The sequence below is a fragment of the Alosa pseudoharengus genome, unplaced genomic scaffold (genome assembly GCF_046254945.1).
Source record: "Alosa pseudoharengus isolate Yale_2024_CS ecotype anadromous, Long Island Sound unplaced genomic scaffold, YU_APseudo_1.1 YU_APseudo_1.1_scf_12, whole genome shotgun sequence".
Classification (NCBI taxonomy): Eukaryota; Metazoa; Chordata; class Actinopteri; order Clupeiformes; family Clupeidae; genus Alosa; species Alosa pseudoharengus.
This window is the reverse complement of record NW_027468587.1, coordinates 10,183,245-10,203,244: the sequence shown is the minus strand read 5'-3', so window position 1 is coordinate 10,203,244 and position 20,000 is coordinate 10,183,245. Positions and strand designations below refer to the sequence as shown.

Sequence of the window (20,000 nt, the reverse complement as noted above, 5' to 3'; positions counted from 1 at the left end):
TGAATGAAAATTAATTAAAAATAGTTCTGCTGGTGAAATGTTTAGTTTAAATTCCAACTGTCAAAAGGACCACCTTGGTAGTTCTAGTAGTTTTGACATTCTTGCCAGTTCTAGTTTTAAATATTATATTCAATATAATGATATTATAACTGAAATATTATAATATTTAAGACTTAAATCATCTCACCCAACACTACTAAGAATGTGCCTTTGCCACTGAAGTCAAGATGGGTCCACAGCTTCTCTCCGCAGTAGTACAGAGCCGAGTCTACCGTCACCACTCGTAGTAGAGTCAGATAAGCTGTGCCTGTAGCATTGTTGCTTTGGAGCAGGCAGCGTTTCTGTTTGCAGAAAGTCTCACTGAACTCCACTGACCCATTGGAATACATTCTAATCCAGCGTATCATCTGGTTGGGGCATTTCCCATTGGGACATGAGCAAGAGATGGACACATTCTGTCCTGGGACGGCAAGTAGGCCCACTTCTGAACTTGCAAGAGTGGCAGCAACTGCAGTAAACACAATAGAAGATCACACATTTACATGTAACTCCCAACACTTTACAACAGCTTGAAACCAAATGCAGACATAATTTTGGCATACCTATTCATATAAGTAAGTATAAGTATAGTATAAGTATATATACTCTTTTGATCCCGTGAGGGAAATTTGGTCTCTGCATTTATCCCAATCCGTGAATTAGTGAAACACACACAGCACACAGCACACAGTGCACCGTAAGTATATAAGTATACACACAGTATACATATAAGAACTAGCCTCCAAGTTTAGACTATGTTGTCATGATTCACATGTTGACGTTATATGTAATATTGTTATCATCATAATTTGGTTTAATTAATAATGGTGATTAATGAAGAATAGAAAATATTGTCTTCACTTACACATGAATGAGGTGTAGCAAACTAGGGCAACCAGCATGTTTTCTTCTTTCTCTCTCTTGCAGCACATGATGTTTTGAGCACATGGAGATGTTCTTTTGTCTTCTACTTTTTCCCACCTAAACCACAAACATCACAGTGCACACTGGCCTCATGCTTGAGATTAAAGAAGTGTATGCGTCAGACTAGACCACAGTGCTTTTTGTAGAGGCCTAGTGTGTGATCTCAGTCTAACATCCTGCGCTACAACAGTGCCACATACTGTGGCATAGAAAAGTTACACACACCTTGGGGTAAAATGTGTTATCTTGGTCAACTAAGCAGGTAAAATATTTCCATAACGTATTCATTTAAAAATGATACTTCTTTAATATTTAAAATAAGATTACTTTTTTATTTCCATCTTATAGTTTCAAATTTACAAAAAAGGAAAAGGACCTGAAGCGAACATTTGGACAACCTGAGTGATCAGAACTTTGTAGTAACAAATATTGTACCCACACTCTAAAAAATAAAGGTGCTTAAATGCTTCTTTTCATCACTATATGGTTCTATAAAAAACCTTTCTGTTGACGATTACATCAAGTGAAAGGTTCTTTACATTGGAAATGGTTCTTAAGAAAGACTTTTTTCATACCTTTTTTTTTTTTAAATGCAGCTAAGTGTCTAAATGCTTGGGGGTTTTCAGCCTTTCTACCTTGCAAATGGCTTCTACTTCTGTCTTTTCTGAGGACTACTAAAAGTTATTTGACAACTCAATACTTAAGGGTAACACATTCAGTGCATTTCACTAGCCTACTGTACCTCTACTTCTAGCCTACTTCTAAATACAACTGAATCAACTCAATTTAGTTTTTTAGTTTTTAAGAGGTTTTTTTTCATATTTCTTTCTTCTCTTCAGAAATTGCTCTCCCCATAGTTTTTTATTATTATTCTTGATCTATTATTTTGTTACAAATGTTTATGATAATTCAGAGCTCAGAAACAGAAAGAACACATTGTTTTACTAAAGGTGCTGTAACTTTATTCTTTTCTCTTTAAGAGTGCACACAATTTGTGCAAATAAATGAAAAAATAATACATTTATCTTTAAATGTTTAAAAGTAGGCTATCTTTAACATTCTAACTTTATGAAGATCAGTTCATTTTCTATTCAATAACAGAAAATAACAAAAAAATGTACCAGTGGTGCGCTTATGTATACATCCTAATGTAGGCAGTTTTATTAGCTATCCTGACATGTAACTAGGCCTGTTGATTAAGTCAAATTGACTAGACTGTTTTTTGCCAATGGAAGATAGGACGTTTGAGCACTCTGCCCATTAGACAGTTGCCAGGCCTTTATTCAGTGTCTGCGTTTATATATTAAAAACACATGCAGTCAAATGGTGTTGGTGTATATATGCAGTAGACATCCATTTTGGTTGAAGTCGAAGTCAAAAAACGTCCATGTATTTGCTACGTCCATTCAAGTCCATAAAACAGCTCCAGGCGAAGTTCTTCACCTCTTGACGAAGAACACACATGAAAGGAATGATGAGGGTATTAATCAGGGATCTCTTTCTACAGAAGATAGCTGCGTGGTTGCTAAACCACTATGGTACGACACAACTTTCGCTCAAACAACGACCTTGTAACACCTGTTTCTAGAAAGCGTTGTTGTTTGGTAGTTGTTCCGTAGTTCAAACACTGCAGTGTTAATCACGTCAGGCTCATTTACTAGAGCAACGATAGAGCTACATCATATAACCTACATTATTGAGAATACACAATCAACGAATAATCAAAGGAAGATAATGTTTTTGTCGTGTCCCAATATTTTCTTAATTTCAGCCTGTGCACACGCGCAGCGTGAATGAGTGGATGTAGACGCAGCTGCGTCTGAATGCCATCGCAACTCCGTCGTTCCACCCCTGCACTCAGATATATTAATGTAAATTTAAAACATAACGATGAGTGAAATATTCTTTTGTAGGGTGTTCAGGTATGAACATGGAGGGTCAATCTAGTCAAACTAATGCAATTAAATCGTTGACAACCGCAAAATATCCCGGCAATTCCGCGCAAATGCCATGGTATTTAGTTGGCGTTATGGATGTGACAGTTTTGCGTGGAATTGCCCATCCATGAACGACACAACAACGACTATTCTCGATCAGTAGTTCCAACCACCAAACTTTCCGCCCATATTTGCGATTCAGCTTTCGGACAGTGTTTGGACAATGTATACTGTTAAATAATAATAATTGGCCTAATAATAATAATAATAATAATAATAATAATAATAATGAACTATTCCGTTGAAATTAAAAGATTGTTTCTGGATTTACCTGCGTGTCTCTTTGACTGCATGCCCGATGTATCCAGGGCCTCATGAACACCACAGTGAACAGAGGGATCAAGACACAGAGAGGAACAAAGACGAACAGCAAATCACATGAAGACACCGACGCACCCTCATCGCCTATACACAACACAAAAAATAGTCATCAATAATAGCCTGCAAAATATTTCCTAATTCGATCCAAAGCGACTTTAGTCAGAAATAACATATGGCAAACAATGAGAAATAACAGGACAACAATACCATCCATTACAGTAACTTGAACGACGTCTCCGGTGTCATGGAGACACACACAAATAACTTTACGCATGGAGTTCTCCATGACTGGCAGCGAAATCCCTGTCCAACGCAGGAATGCTCCAACCTCATTTAGTCTGCTGTGTGTCTGTTTTTGGACATCAGTCTTTTGCCCCTCTTGTTCTATCACCCAAAATGGATCACTCCAGCCCGAAACAGCACCCTGCACCTCGCAAAGAAACTCGCGGGGACCGGTGGAGCCATCAGGACCGTCAAACACGCGCATCATAGGAGAGAGACGGTTATCTGTTGTGAAGAGGTATTTTGTACAAAGATGGTTAAAGAAGTAGGCTAGACCAATAATAATAATGCTGAAACAATTAGGCCTAATATCAAAATACAGCTATTTTAAAATGTGTATTAACATTAGTAGGCCTATATCTCACCTGTAACAATCAGGAACATGCTTGACCCTGTGATAAAAAGGTTTCCCTTTCGTTCCGCGGCAAAGTATCGGCCAGAATCCATGACTGTTAGGTTGTTAATGGTGTAAGAGACATTACTCCATTGTGCAGTGACTACAGCGGACCTGGTATAATACTCGGAGAATTTTACCTGAATTCTCCCTCCATGTGTCTCATGGTACCAAGAAGTCACCCCATACTGGTCCAAAGGGTCTTTCATATGACTGTGGAGATTGATAGTGCCTCCGACGTGTCCGAATATAACCGTGTCCTCTTCTCTAGGAGTGCAACATTTAGCTCCAATATCTGAAAGGCAAGAAAAAGGAATTCAGTAGCCTACACCAGAAATAAAATGACTTTGTAGATTTGCTAGTATAGCCTACATGGCAATACTAGCAAATTTAAACACTGGCAATATATTGCTTGTGGTAGATTAGCTTATAGCAAATTCATTTACATCAGGAAGAACCATTGACGGCAAATACATTAAAGAAATTCTCACTGAAACTGAGGATTAATAGTATTATCTCCATGACAAGACAGCGATTTCCAGTGTACTGTAAACAGAAGCTGAATCGGAGTCGCTTTTTTCTCTGCAGTTCAATCTCCTCTGGAGTGCCGTTCAAATGCGTCTGACCCGGCATGTGCATCCGCTTTAAAGGCCATCGGAAACACCGGTGTACTTGTAGTAGAGAGTCGGAAATCATACGCTTACAATTAAAAATGGAAATAGGCTATGTCTCCAACAAATTTGCATTAATAATTTAAATATTGGTTTTCTTCATGTCCACTTAATTGTGCAGTGTCAGGAAAATGTGTGAAGTAGCCTAGGACTACGCCGCTACTGGAAGGGAAAAACAGAAAAACAGGGAAAGGCAGGGAAAGGCAGTGGCCATATTATGCCTATACCCTTAAGATTGTTCGTTTGGTTTTTTGAACATGGCCTAGCGTGAATGCGCGTGCTCTGGGAGCTGCTGTCCACGTTAATAGTTCTGAAATATCCTCTAATTTGCTGCTGTCAGGTGTCACAGCTACCGTTTAAACATTAATTCATATATGAAAATAGAACAACTTTGACATCTGCATTTAAGCATCCCTAGTATGCTATATACCACACATAAACATAAATAGTAATTATTTAGGATTATTACAAGATTGTTGCACAGTTTTCATGTTTGTTGCAAGAGATGTATGACCATAGGCTATTAGGCTTAAGCCTGCTCAGTAGGCTACATCTGTCATGCCAGTTTGCTAGCCTGCTTGTGAGAGTTAGCCTGACAGGCTACAGTATGTAAGAGTGCCACTGTGTGTACTGCAAATAGTGTTTTGGAGTGTCACTGAAGAAGACGTTTGAAGATGAGGAAGAGGTCGAGTAAGAAAGTGAGGAAATATGTAGGTTTAAATGGCATAGGCTTAAATTATGATCCACCATGTTCCTTACTCTGCTCTTACCTTATAGGCATAATAAAAGATACACTAGACAAAGATAATCAGAAACTATTCTGCCAATGTATCGTTTCATAGGCTACTTAATTCAGGGCTCGAATTATCTTTTTGTCTTTAAGGGGGTCTCTCTATCTCATAAAAAGTTGGCACAACCCGCGTATAGCCTAACAAGGCGATATGAAATAGCCTAGGCGCAAGTGGCGCTTTTGCGCAGTATATGCGCACGGTAGGCCTAGGCTTTACCACACGCACACAACAGACATAGATTTTTCATAGAAATTGATTACTTTTAATTCATTTCAACATATTATTGATTATAATAGTCCATATCTCATTTCAATTTCACAATACAAAGAAATAGACTAAACGATTTAGTCTGTGCCATTCTCAATTTTACAACGTAACTCATTTAAACCAGACCACCGTCTCAGATAGGCTATCCTCAGTGTCAAACACAATAATGCATGTAGTGTAACTTATACACAGGGGAAAAAGCACTAACTGGCAGAAATGAATAAGCCAGCCAAAATATGTTCTAGTAGGCTAATGTGTTGAACCGTGGAACATTAATAGACGAACAATTTTGGAGTTTGCATATTGTCGGGTAGCCATTGAATATTCCGACATCAGAGATTGCTAACAGGTGTTTCAAAATAGCTGGGAACTTTCCGGAGCTCTGAATGGCAGAGGATAGCTAGATCATCAGACAACACAATCATAGGCTGCATTATGGGCCATCATTTATGGCTTTGTCAATCAACATAGAATAGGTGAAGCGCAAGTTTAACACCAAACAGGACTTTTCAGCACATATCAAACCACGTAGGCTAGCCCAATAAACGCCTATGCAAATAGACAAAACACTCACATCAAAGCAGGGTGACTTCTTCAGATTTGCGAGTGCTGTCAAATCGATACGGTTTGCTCATATAGTCTAGTGGTGTGGTGGTGAAGTGTCATGCTGCGTTCAAGAGTGTAGTGTAGGTCTACGTCCCGTAGTAGCCTATATTTTAATTTAACGTCTTTAATGGTACACTGTAAAATCTAACACTTGTGTAAACTTGCATTAACCTTGTTTCCTTTACTTTCAGCAACAAATGTGTGCATCTTAATGATTTGAGTAAAGTAACAGTTACTTCCATGTTGAAAAAAGCATGTTACTTCATAATAAGACTGAGGTCAACTTGTCTGAGACAAGTAACCTCAACAGTGACAAATTTCTACCATTAGGAGGCGAACTTGCGCGTATTTCTGCAGGGAAGAAGAAGAAGAAGAAGTGGGAGCATGCAAGGAAGACGTTAACGTTACTGTGCTGGAGTGATTTGAATTTTCGCCCTCTCAGTTTGCTCTTCCGAAGAGTCGTTGTTGAAAGCATTCAGAAGATAAAAAATAAACATCAGACCTTTTCCTTTCGGAAGACTTTGTGGTAAGCTGTAAGGATATACATGTTGGTGAACTGTTTTTATTTTGCCCAGGCATGTTTTTGGTTCGAAGGAGCTAACATTAGATCGATGGCCCCCCTTCCCCCCACCACACCACAGATGTTTTGCATTAACAGTTGGATAAATGAATGTGTAACTTTAACTACTAGTACATTACTGTCCAATTCAAAGTTGGCAGCTAATTTAGAATTTTAAAGCAGGAGGTAGTGAATACAGAATCAAAGTTAAGGTTAGCAGGTTAGAAGATGGTAGTGTAAGCATGCAGTGGAAATGTAAGCATTGCATTTTTTCGGCAGACAAAAGAGGTCAGTTATTTAAGCATTATCGTCTAAGACATGGCGGGTTTATTCGGCAACAACCAATACCTTGTCTTCATATGGATTGTTTATGCACTTTTCAGTCATATGGGGAGCCCTGCACTGAAGCAGATTTTTTCACACATGTGCGTAGTCATTTGAAATTAACATTCCATGCCCATATGAAGGCTGTGATTTTCATACTAGTGTGTATTCAACATTTAAAGGAGAAGTTCGGTATGATATTGATCTAAAGTGTGTTGAAACATGATACCTTGAACTTTTGTCTCATAGCTCATCTCGGCTTGTCCCCTGCACTCCGAAATCTGGCGCTATTAGCCGATGCTACCCACAGGTTTCCGATGGGGGTGCCTCGGGCATCGGCCTAGCCATGCAAATAAATCACTGGTTTACACCATTTACGGTAAGTGGTAAGTTTCCATGGATGTAATACAATGCTGAAAATGTTTCTAAATCTTTTGTATCATTTCATGCTGATGACATCCTCAAGAGATCAACACAAAGCTTGGATTACTTGCAGCAGCATTACCGTTAATTTATTTTATATTTCAGCAAGGTACAGTTTGGACGCTAATAACTAATTAGTCATATATTTAACTGTTGTCTTTGTGTTTCTATTTGTTTTACAGGTCCTGATGGTGAGGATGTGTGGGCACAAGTCTCCTTTGGGCTGTTGACGGTCATTGATGATGACACACTGGTTGATCCAACTCTTATCCACCTGGAGCCAGTGTCTACAGCCATCATCATTGAGGGGAGGCTGGTAATGGATGGTCTCAAAAGTTTGCCTGAGGCACTCTGCATCTTGTTTGGGTTATCATATGCCTTACACCTTGATTACCCCAAGTCAATGAAAAATACATTGAATTTCATTCAAACGGTGATGCTTGGTTTGGGTCAGAACAAGCTACCACCAAAATGGCAAAGTCTTAAAAATCTTCTGCTGAGATGTTTTCTATTTTTTGAGCTTATATGGTTCTAAACTGAAAGGAGAATTCTGGTGTGATATTGACCTAAAGTGTGTCTCAAAGTGTGTCTCATAGCTCATTTCGGCTTGTCCCCTGCACTCCGAAATCTGGCGCTAGCTAACCGATGCTACCAACAGCTTTTTCAATGGGGGTGCCTCAGCACCGGTCTAGCCAAGCAAATAAATCACTGTTTTACACCATTTACGATGCTCAAAGTATCTCCACACTTAATTGGTAAACTTAATTCTGTGGAAATGCATGGATTCCAGTTGCTGCTACTGGAAGCAACTGGAATACATGCATTTCCACGGAATTATTTTTGGAATCTGATCCCTTATCATACCTGTTCATTCGTACTCGTCGCTCGACTTATCGTGACTAAATTCAAGATGGCTGCGGACGGTAAACTTCCTTAAGGTACTGTCTGTATAAATCGTCTTGTAAATAAACTACCAGTGCTTTTTCCAAGTTCTCAATGTCTCGTTTTAAATGTCAGGGCCCTCGGAAGTCTACCAATGAAGTGTGGAGATATTTTGAGCCTCGTAAATGCTGTGAAACAGTGATTTATTTGCATGGCTAGGCCGATGCCGAGGCAACCCCATTGAAAAAGCTGTTGGTAGCATCAGCTAACTAGTGCCAGATTTCGGAGTGCAGGGGACAAGCCGAGATGAGCTATGAGACATACGTTCATATTCTGCATCATGTTTCAACACACTTTAGGTCAATATCATACCGGAATTCCCCTTTAAGTCTGTGGTGGTAAGTCATTTAGAATTTGGCCCTATAAATTGATTAAGTTTTAAGAGATGTTTAAAGGGATATTCCACCATTTTAGGAATTACACTCATTTTTTCCATTTCCCCTTGAGTTAAACGATTGATTTTTACCTTTCTCCAGTTCATCCAGCCGTTCTCCGAGTCTGGAGATACTAGTTTTAGCTCCATCCTAGCATAGATCATTGAATCTGACTAGACCATTACCTTATCACGTTTAAAAGTGACTAAGATTTCCAGGAATTTTCCTATTTAAAACTTGTCTCCTTTCAAGTTAGAAAGTGTAATAAGACCAACGGAAAATTAAACGTGCCGATTTTCTAGGCTGATTTGACATGGAACTATACTCTCATTCCAGCGTAATAATCAAGGAACACCATGGGCACAGCAGCACAATGATATCATGCAGCACCTGAAAATAGTCACTGTAGGCTAACTTCCAGCAACAAAGTTGAGCTGCAGCAGACGAATCGGTTAGTGACTGGATTATTACGCCTGAATGAGAGTATAGTTCCATGTCAAATCAGCCTAGAAAATCTCTACATTTGATTTTCCATTGGTCTTATTACACTTTCTTACTTGAAAGGAGACAAGTTTTAAATAGGAAAATTACCGGGAATCTTAGTCACTTTTAAACGTGATGCTAGCAGGCGAGATGCTAATGGGCTAATTCGATTCAATGATCTATGCTAGGCTGGAGCTAAAAGTGGTATCGCCAGTCTCAGAGAACGACTGGATGAACTGGAGAAAGGTAAAAATCAATTGTTTAACTCAAGGAGAGGTGGAAAATGAGTGTAATTCTCCAAATGGTGGAATATCCCTTTAAGAAGACAGTATTTTTCATGTATTGTGTTAATTTACGTTAGACTACTGTGTTGATTTTTATATGGTACAGGCTACTGAGATACTTAAAGATTTTTATAAAATGTTCAAGGAGAAAAAAGGAAGATGTAGGTTGTTGCTACAGCTAAATTGTGCCATTTAAGACATTTTAAGATGTTTTTTTTTTATTAAAACAACACAATTTTGTTGTTTTTACAAGAATAATAAATAATTCAAAGCCGTATTTGTACCTGATGCAGTTGTAAATGTCATTATTTTAGAATAGAGCCTATTTTTATTCAAACTTGTGTATATGAGTAATATTTACTTGCTAAATTGAAGGCAATCGGTTTCCATGGTTTCACCAAGTAAGATTAACTTGCTGTTCAAGTAACTGTTACTACATATTCCAGATATGAGGAATTGGTTGATTAGTTACCTCAACTTCAGAACATGAGTTTTATGAATGAAAACTAAAGTACACTTCACTTGCAATACCTAGGTAGGTTAAAGAGGAATTTGCTGTAGTGTTAATACACTACACTAAGGAATTGCTTGTAAGCTCAGTTTTAGAATCCCAGTCCACTTTAGTCTGATTTTTCAAGGCAATCGGTTTCCATGGTTTTTTTAAGTAAGGTTTACTTATTGGATTTTACAGTGTAAGAGATCGCACAGGAATGGATAATGAGCGGTTGTTTAAGATTAAATTACAATGCCAGACACCTTCAGATATGAGAGACCCCCTTAGATTTTTGACTTTGTTGCTTTCATGGGAGCCAGTCCTCACTCTATGGGAGCTCGGCTCCCTCTGGCTCCCACGTAATTCGAGCCCTGACTTAATTGCATTTTTGTCCGTTTTAGCATCATTATGAGCATTCAATAGGCCTATATGCTATTTTGCACGCCAAAATATGATTAATTACAAGTAAATAATAAAGAATGGTAACGTAAACTGGATCATTATATTCTCAGTTGTAATTTCCCTGTATGTCCAGTTGGTGACCTAAGTGAGAAGGACCTGTTACGACGCTCTTAGACATTAAACTTGGCATTAACGAGTAGCCTAGGACAACTCCAGGGCCCACTTCCCCGAAAGCATCTTAAGCCTAAGAGTGTCGTAAAGTCCCTCTTACGAACGTCTTAAGATTTGCCGACTGTTTCCCGAAACCATCGTAGCTTAAGAGCGTCGTGAAAACACTCGTAGATCTACGAGTGCTCCAGAGTACTCGTTACCGGCTAAGAGCGTCTTAACAGTACTTCTCACTGAGGTCACCAACAGGACATACAGAGGAATTACAACTTAGAATACATAATCCAACTTACGTTCCCATTCTTTATTGTGTTTACCTGTAATGAATCAGATTTTAGCGTGCAAAACAGCCTACATTTAATGGTCATAATAATGTGATGAAAAGCGGACAAAAATGCAATCAAGTTATGAAACGAGACGTTGTCAGAATAGTTTGGCATTATCTTTGCTAAGTGAATATTTTATTAGGCCTATGAGGTAAAAAGCAGAGAAAGCAACATGTGGTTTAGTCTGTAGCCTACTGCAAAATGTAAGCCTACACATTTCCTCTCTTTCTTACTTGACTTCTTTCTTATCTTCAAACGTGTTCTTAAGTGACACCGCGAAAAATGATTGCATGGTGCAACAATCTAATCTTAAAATAATTAAAAGTATTTATGTCTCTGTGTGGTAGGCTATATAACCTACTTGGGATGCTTACATGCAGATGTCAAAGTGTTTCTATTTTCGTATTGATGTGAATTAATGTGTAGATCCAAGTTTAAATGGTAGGCCTATAGCTGTGACGTGCAGTCACCTGACATCACCGTCAAATCAGAGGATATTTCAGAACTATTAACGTGGACAGCTCCCCTTAAGAGCATCTTAAGAGCAGTGCACGCGCGTTCACGATACGAGGATGTTCGGGAAACAGTCGGAAAAACCAAACGAACGATCGTAAGATGAATCGTAGAAAACCCTCTTAAGAGCGTGTCTCCGTCGTTATCGGGGAAGTGGGCCCAGAGCTCGTTTACGCTTAGACATTCTCAGACAACTCATAGATCTACGAGTGTTTTCACGACGTTCTTAAGCAACCATGGTTGCGGGAAACAGTCGCAAATCTTAAGACGTGCGTAAGAGGGACTTTACGACCTGTTAGGCTTACGATGCTTTCGGGAACTTGGCTGGCTTCACTGAACAGCCCCCAATTTTCCATGAAACATGAGTGATATGTCCATAGGCTACATTTGTTGTACTGTTCAACCTGGATTCATGTTTAGAGGAGAAAGGTGAATTTGTTTGGAAAATACAAGAACAGCTTGTTTCAGTAGGCTGTCTTCAATTCGAATTAGGGGTAAATAACTTTCTGTATTTAGATTGAATTACCTGTTTGTTTACTTTCTATTGTAAATAATACATTTTCATTAAGCCAGCAAAAATACATTTTTGTTCAGCCAATTGGTAAATGTCAGCACAGGAATTCAGCCATGCCTGTAAAGTAAAGATGTAATTAACTTGGATTTGGATAAATTAAAATTGACACCGAAGAACACAAAATGAATCACAAAATCCAGCTGTTGTTTCCATTTATGTCTAGCATTATAAAGATTCTCAATGGTGATAGTATGGATTTGAATATAGTGTCCTGTGGGTTTGCATTGAGTTTAACATTTTTATTTCTCAGCAGCTCCAATCCATCAGCGATCTAAGATCATTTTACAATTCATTGTTGCTTACTGAATGACTTCATCCTCTACATTGAAGTTAGACAAATGCCATGTAAACATTGATTATGTGCTTTAAAAAAGCAGACCACAAAGAGGTCAGCCTACGTAAGACTTGTGAAACCCCCCTTTTTCATCATTGTTGTACAGTACAGTAGGTTTTGTATCGTAGGTGTTGTGGTGAAATATGGTGAGGAAGTGTTTTAAGGCCCTATTTCAGTGAAGACCAGACAAGCCCTGTTTTCCGTGGATTGTGTGCAGGCGAAATGCGTCTTTGCAGAAAGGTCGTGTCTACCGAAGAGCAGTAAACCGGAACCCCATGTGACTGTTTCCGTGGTCAGGGGTTCTATTTTTGTCATGTGCTCTTTAACTTTTGTGGTCGGTGTTCTTGCAACACCTGCTACATGCTCGGATTTGGTGTATTCAGATGTCATTTAGTTTTGAATACAGGAAAAATAGATTCTGACCCACATTAGCCTACTAACGGGACAAAGCCCTTTTTGGACAAAAACAGCTAAATAATAGCAGCAGTTAATCATGGTAGCTTTACTGGAAAAGTCCATTTCAATCCAGTATAAATGGAGTAGGGCATGTAAAAGCATGGAGAGACCATAGGCTGTATAGTCTATGGTACAAACAATCACTCCACAGTATAACTCAATTATAAAATATTAGCCTCAGGATCAGATATGGTAACTATAAGCCTCGTGTAAATCAAAGACTGGCTTGGGTTCTCTATATTAGCGTTATTTGCATATCAGTGTCAATAATGATGAGAAATAAACTATTTCTTGAACATACACAAACCACACATCTTTGTGCCATGTCCCTTCAATTAGAACAATGCATCAGGGTTTTATTTAACAGATAGAGAGACAGAGAGAGAGCATAAGAGAAGAGACCCAACGGATAGCTAGAGGATTGGATAGAGTATTAATTCTCTGAATCTGACAATAATTGTATTGGATTAGCAATGTGAGCCACGCCTGTAAGGCTGTATACCAATATATGTAAATATTGTAGCTAATGGCCTACTGTGGTCATACTGGATTAGTACCAGCAGAATGTGACTGGGTTGGCGTTTTTCCCATCCAGGTAGAGGCCTGGACACACACTGATGGAGCATGGCTGGAGGAAACTACAGAAGGACGAGTGGATGAGACTCATGGTGTCTGCATTATAGAAGGACACCTGCTGCCTGTCACAGTCCAGGTACAGGCCAATCCTCCGGGGGGGATCCTTCGGGGCATTTGAAACGGGGGTCTCAGTCCCATCATGGGAAAAGACGTAGCTGCCGTTCTTAAGGTGGAGCTGGATTTCCTTCTCTGGCAGCTGAAGCGTCGTTGTCATTTCCACCTTAAGGCCGACGCTCCAGTTCTGCTTCCCCCCCACGTCCAGCTCGCAGTAGTGTCGGCCGGTCTTGAAGGTTTGGTTGGTGCTGGTGCCGGGGTTGTAGGTTTTATACATGCCGACACCCCTGTCCACCTGGCGAATGCTGTGGCCTTCTGGGGACAGTTTGAGGTAGGAGTCTCCTGGATCTTTCATGCTCAGACGCTCCGGGCCTCAGGGAGAGGAACAGTATAGTTTTCACCACAGTAACCACATCCACCTTCCTACTAAGGAGGTTCACATTAATCTGAAGATCACTACATACAATTCAGTATCATTTGAACAGCATGTACTGTACATGTCGGAGCAGGGAGCACATGTTGATGTTGAGGTTATATACTATCTGTCTGTCATCTGTATACTGTCTGTATGTGGTCATTTCTTTGTCTAGTTCTTTAGTTCTATTCTAGTTAAACTTTAAATTAAAACAGCCCTGCCTGGTAGTTTATTTGACAGTGAACGTTCTCTGCCCACCTGGTTTGATGGTCTGCAGCATCTCCTTCCACACAAACAAGGGCAGGTGAGACTCATAGGGGCCCATTGACATGGAGTCAGGGGTCACCACCAGGCTCTTCACCTTTGACCTGAACCTGCACCCAGAAACCAGAATCATGTTATTCTCACAGATCCTTGTGGGGTTATATGCATTTTACCTGTCAACAGTAAAGGCTAAAGGGAACAGTATAGAGATGCATTGATGAGTGTTAGATGTGTGGTTTATCTTAAGTCAATCTAAATTATTGAGTTTCTAAATTCTTAATTTCTTGAGCTTCTTTCTTATTAAACCATGCAGTCAAGAGGGTGGATTGAAAAGACCAATTCATAATCTAGAAGATGTTAATTAATCTAATTCTAGATGTTTCTATGAGCCTTGCATAAGTATGTACCCTGTTGACTTTGTGTAAGTAGTCTAGTATATTTCTGTCACGTATATTTAGTGTATTTTGTTTATACATGTTTATTTAGTATATTTTATTTACTCACTTTGTCTCCTGTTTGTCTTTCATCCCCTCTGTTACAGGATATCCTTTGTCTTCCCACCACTAGCCACACACACACACACACACACACACACAGATACGCACACACACACACACACACACACACACACACACACACACACCGACATACACACAGAATTAAAAAGACAAAGTATTGAGTAATGTGGGAGGAATGCAGTGAGCTAGGTGACTATATTGGGTTGGAATACCAGAGACTATTCCCCTGGATCCCACTTGTAGAGTCAGCAGCTAATACAATCACTAACATCCAACCTGTAGTCACATTCTGAAAACTCTAAAATGCAATTAGCACAACATATGTCTGTTGTGGTCATACCTTTAACACAATTCATGTTGTGTCAGAAAATATGCAATGAACACATTTCTAAAAGGCTTACATTTTCTTTACATACAATAATACCAGAAAAAGAGAAAGTTTTTTGAGGTGTAGACTTAGTATATAAACAAAGTGTGGTTTTGAAAGGAACTAATTAACTCTTTGGCTACTTGTGTGATGCATGTGTGTTGCTGTGTTAAGTTTAGAAAAGGTATTTTAAGTACAGGTAAATGCTTGAAAGTGATTGCAAAAACAAATACAAAGTCCTTAAAGGTGCTCTAGTGATGTTACACGGTTTCTAAGCTAAAACACTTTTTGTCACATAGAGCAAACATCACCTCACCATCCGCTAGCCGCCTGGTCCAGCCTGGACCATTAAAACAATTGCACGAGGGGGAGGGGGAGTGAGTAGCGAGCTAGCTCTCTGTATTGTTTGAACGTCAACACAAGTGACGTTACCCAACATCGCTTAGAGCACCTTTAATCTGATAACCAGGGAACTCACTGATAAGAAAATGTATAGGTATGCAATGCACTTGGTTTGAATAAAATGGTCTGACAAATATATACATGTAAGATGAATGTAATTATAGCTTGAGCTGAACAGGCTGAAGTATACTTGTAGTCATAATATTACAATGTAGTCATAATCCTGCAATGTAGTCATAATCCTACAATGTAGTCATAATATTACAATGTAGTCATAATCCTACAATGTAGTCATAATCCTACAATGTAGTCATAATATTACAATGTAGTCATAATCCTACAATGTAGTCATAATCCTACAATGTAGTCATAATCCTACAATGTAGTCATAATATTACAATGTAGTCATAATCCTACAATGTAGTCATAATCCTACAATGTAGTCATAATATTACAATGTAGTCATAATCCTACAATGTAGTCATAATATTACAATGTAGTCATAATCCTACAATGTAGTCATAATCCTAATTGGGAAGCCTAACAGGTGGAGCCAGTTTTCATAGTGTGCAATGATGCACATTCTGCATCTGCCTTCTCTGCCTTTTAATAAACAGATTGTGTGCTCGTCTGTGAGCTTGAGTAACTAAGAGCTAGTCAGTGTGAGTGTGTTGTCCGTTCTGACCTGCAGGAAATGATCTGGTCTAGGGATCTCCAGTGCTGTCCTAAGGATCACCTCCTTCTCTCCGCCATCGACGGCTTTCCACTGGATATCAGAAAGTTTGCGCTGCATGGCTGCCACAGATCTTATCTTCTTTTGCTCCAGCTCTGTCAGCAGCTCCTTCTCCTTTTTCCGCAGAAACTGATGCAGGGCCACAAACTGAGAGAAGACTTGAGCCTTAAGACCATCAGACTTCTTCTGCAGTCGTCCAAACCAACATAGAAATAAAAAAATAAAATTATGGTAAATATCAGCTGAAATAATATCTGACTACCTTCTGGTAATTATTTGGAGGTAATGTCAAACTTTATCACAGCCGAGTACCCAGAATGCACTGGGCCAAGCTTAGTCTCACCTCACACTTGGCAATCTCAGCGAGTTGGCGTTGGCTGAGGTCATGGAGGCTTTGGTTTTCTTTCATTATAAATCCCAGAGCTCCTTTCAGTTCACCCTACAGCCAAATATGATACATGATTACTGAGCACACAATGCATTACAACTACAACAGTGTCAATACTTGAATGAATACATGAATAACACACATACACAGACACACAGTCATTATATCACACCTTGTTTTTCTCGGCGGCCTCCTTCACAGGTTTGAATATGTGTCCCTGGTGTTTGTCCTGCTCCTTACAGATGGTGCAGGCCAGCTTCTGATCGGTCACACAGAACAGCTTCAGCCTCTCGTCGTGCTCTTCACACACCAGGTCGCCCTGTGGCCGTGGAGCTGGAGCCCTCGGAGGCTCGGCCTGCCCCGGCGAGGTGTTTAGGTTCAGGTGGACCTTGAGGCTCTCAATGATGTTCCGGAGGAGTCGGCTCTCCTTGATGTCCGTCGAGGAAAAGGGTTGCCTGCACTGAGGGCACATGACAGGGCCGATGCTGGCGTTGACGTGACCGTTGATGCAGTTGCGGCAGAATGAGTGCTCGCAGGGTAGGCTCACCGGATCGATGAAGTCGCATAGACACACTGGACACTGAATCTCCAAAGATAATGGTGAAGCCATCGCGAGTTTCCAACACACAGACTCTTTTTCCTGAGTTACTTAAACAGATCTCACAGCTCAGCTCTTAGGGTGGAGCACGAGGGAACAAAGACGCACAGCTAAAGAGAAACAGAAAGTGTGTGTGGCACAGCTTTCACCAAGATGAGTTACGCCCATGCATTGGCACCAGAGGTGGTCAAACTGGATTATCTTGATTGTATTAAATGAATCAACACCATATTTTCTGTGAGGTAGTGTCACCCATATCTCCTTGTGTAATGTACAGCTGTTGCCTTACATTTAGGAGTACCCCAAGAGAATGAGACACTGATGCAGTGGTACCCAGTTATGTGAATAAAACCGTTGCCACAGGTCGACTGCCTCAGAGGTCAGATGGTTGCATGATTTACAATAGTGAACATGTTGGCATGTATTTTGGTGAGTTTTTGGGGCTAATCTTCAAAAACTGGCACCAGTACTGTAGCACTTATTCATATATTATCATACTTCACTAACCAATTGGTCTGATTATAATAGCGACAAACTAGTTATATCTTGTACACTGTGTTATATAACAAGCAGAAACATGTTTTGTTACAAAGAAAGAGTTTATATCAGTCACCATTCATGAATGTGGAAATCCTCATCCAACAGAAACTTAGAGTGAGCATCCTTGATGATTACAATAACACACAGGCTGTGGAAGCTGTCACCATAAGAACATTTTTAATTAACCGATCATAATGTAAATAACATGCACACTAGCAGCTGTCATGGAGATTTTACATCATGTGCATTTCAGGCCACAAAGTCCAACTGATAGGTGTCAAGGGAGGAAGAGGAGATAGCAAGTGCAAGATACTACAGATTAAATAATTAGCCAACACACCAGTTACCATATCTAGCAAGTTAAACCATCACAGAATAATGTGTGCATGGCTCAAGCAATGTCTAATGTTTGCTAACAAATACTGTATGGCAATGAACAGAGACAGTATGACAAAGACTACAGGAGAGCCCTAGCTGATACTGCACAATATCACAATATTATGCTTATTAAATTCAAGGACTACACCAATATCTATGTTTATTATATTCAAGGACTACACCAGACAGTATAAATGACTGATGTGTTGTCAGCATTGCAGAACGTGACTTGTCGTCTGTCGCAATCCAGGTACACGCCGATCCTCCAGGGCCTGTCAGGCAGGTCCACCTGCACTTCTTCCCCAGTCTCTCGGAGCACGAATACAACATTGTTCTTCAGAAGCAGAGCCACCTCCCTTGGTTTGGGGGCCGACACCAACGCTGACCACACCTCTGACCACACCTCTCCCCAAGTAGACGTTGCTCCGCGTTGCGGATGGGCTTTCACTCTCAGGCCCAACTGCCAGTTGGCCTCCTGGCCCACGTCCACTTCCCAGTAGCGCTGGCCAGTCTGCAGGCTCTCCATGCAGTCCTCCCGGTAGCCCCCATCCAGCTTCTTTGGCCTGGTGAACACAGCCTGGCTAATGGCCTGCTGCCCAGCGTTGCAACTGAGGAACAGGTTCATGTTGGGGTAAACTCTGACGAAGACGTCCAGAGCTGTAACATGACAGATCAGTTATTATCCCAGATATGACCACAGGGTCTTCATGAAAGCAGAGAATGTCTTGGTGAAACATTTAGCCAATCTGAAATCTGAAGTGTCATTTATTTAGTCTTTTTTTAATTAATATTTATTTTTAAATGATTTTACCTTGTGCATTTTATGTTTTCTTTTTTATTATAATCTTTACCTTTTAAACTATTCATCGACTATTGCTCTTCTATGCTTTTATTTGCTATTACTGTTTGCTTTTGTTTATGTAAAGCACATTGAATGTCCTGTGTATGAAATGCGCTATATAAATAAACTTGACTTGATGAGAAGATTGATGAGAATTTTGAATGAAGAACACAGAAAATATGACACTGATTTCCCCTACATCCCCACAGGTCTAGTCCACCCCCTCTGTGCTGTCTCACACATAAACAGTGCCCAACTCCTATTGTGGTTCACGTATACATGACAGTCCCCTCCACCCTGAGTTTGAGTTGCTATAGAGGCGCTATAGAGTACCTATGGCAAAGAAAAAGATCTACAAGGGCTCTTTTACACCAAAGGCAGTTAGTATTGTCAATAAACTGTGGAAACAATAAACATGGAGCATAGTTTGGCTAGCTACATACTGAAGCTGCACAGCTAGGTCTGCAAGAGTAAGTATTTATCCTGCGGATATGTTGTGTCTCAGTGAACACTGTTTTATGGATTTGTGTCTCTACTGTGTATATTGTATGTACTGTCTATTTGATTGGTGAGACTGAAGACAATGTTCATGCCTAACATGACAATAAAGTCTATTCATTCATTCATTCATTCATTAGGAGTTCAACCCTGTTACCTTGCGTCAAGCACCTGAGCATCTCCCTCCAGATGAAGATGGGTGTGTAGGACTCATAAGGCCCAAGGGTGAAGCGATCAAGCAGAACCTTGAGACCAGCAGTCCTGGACTTATACATGCTATGGAATAAATACAATTTTAGGATTTAGGATGTCTTGTAAAACACATTATACAGATATGCATTACAGAAGAGTAGAGTAGTGCAGAGCAGTCATGTGGAGTAGTGTGCAGAGGAGTAGTATGCAGTAGTGTGGAGTAGTGTGC

General features: G+C 40.0%; 3 protein-coding genes and 2 long non-coding RNA genes across 10 annotated transcripts in view; 1 reads left to right on the top strand and 4 right to left on the bottom strand.

The window, feature by feature from the left end:
- LOC143118319 (uncharacterized) overlaps positions 1–1,015 on the bottom strand; it is a 5,147-nt gene extending 4,132 nt beyond the window's left edge. For all 4 annotated transcript variants that reach the window (XM_076279390.1, XM_076279391.1, XM_076279392.1 and 1 more), the window contains exons 1-2: positions 905–1,015; positions 188–508 (exon numbers count right to left, since the gene is read on the bottom strand). In XM_076279390.1, the coding sequence (XP_076135505.1) occupies positions 188–508; positions 905–971 (388 nt within the window). In that variant the 5' untranslated portion in view covers positions 972–1,015. The remainder of the gene's footprint in view (positions 1–187; positions 509–904) is intronic.
- Positions 1,016–1,922: 907 nt separating this feature from the next.
- On the bottom strand, positions 1,923–4,670 carry LOC143118317 (uncharacterized). 2 transcript variants are annotated; one of them, XR_012986108.1, is made up of 5 exons: positions 4,449–4,669; positions 3,929–4,252; positions 3,489–3,788; positions 3,232–3,365; positions 1,923–2,408 (listed from the first exon to the last, which is right to left on the bottom strand). It is a non-coding gene; the product is annotated as an uncharacterized LOC143118317 (long non-coding RNA). The 2 variants fall into 2 exon arrangements; XR_012986107.1 differs by having other exon boundaries at positions 3,232–3,788; positions 4,449–4,670.
- Positions 4,671–6,427: 1,757 nt separating this feature from the next.
- Positions 6,428–8,269, top strand: LOC143118316 (uncharacterized). The gene is made up of 3 exons (XR_012986106.1): positions 6,428–6,818; positions 7,425–7,554; positions 7,781–8,269. It is a non-coding gene; the product is annotated as an uncharacterized LOC143118316 (long non-coding RNA).
- A 4,993-nt stretch (positions 8,270–13,262) lies between these two features.
- Positions 13,263–17,448, bottom strand: LOC143118928 (E3 ubiquitin-protein ligase TRIM62-like). 2 transcript variants are annotated; one of them, XM_076280084.1, is made up of 6 exons: positions 16,897–17,448; positions 16,680–16,775; positions 16,289–16,522; positions 14,821–14,879; positions 14,311–14,426; positions 13,263–14,009 (listed from the first exon to the last, which is right to left on the bottom strand). In XM_076280084.1, exons 1-6 carry the CDS (start codon positions 17,332–17,334, stop codon positions 13,498–13,500), a joined length of 1,455 nt encoding a protein of 484 aa, XP_076136199.1. In that variant the 5' UTR covers positions 17,335–17,448; the 3' UTR covers positions 13,263–13,497. The 2 variants fall into 2 exon arrangements, with proteins under 2 accessions (XP_076136199.1, XP_076136200.1); XM_076280085.1 differs by having other exon boundaries at positions 16,289–16,519.
- A 481-nt stretch (positions 17,449–17,929) lies between these two features.
- The window catches only part of LOC143118315 (zinc-binding protein A33-like), a 4,559-nt gene continuing 2,488 nt past the window's right edge, over positions 17,930–20,000 (bottom strand). Inside the window, exons 4-5 of the mRNA XM_076279389.1 lie at positions 19,737–19,855; positions 17,930–18,897 (exon numbers count right to left, since the gene is read on the bottom strand). Of these exons, the coding sequence (XP_076135504.1) occupies positions 18,410–18,897; positions 19,737–19,855 (607 nt within the window). The 3' untranslated portion in view covers positions 17,930–18,409. The remainder of the gene's footprint in view (positions 18,898–19,736; positions 19,856–20,000) is intronic.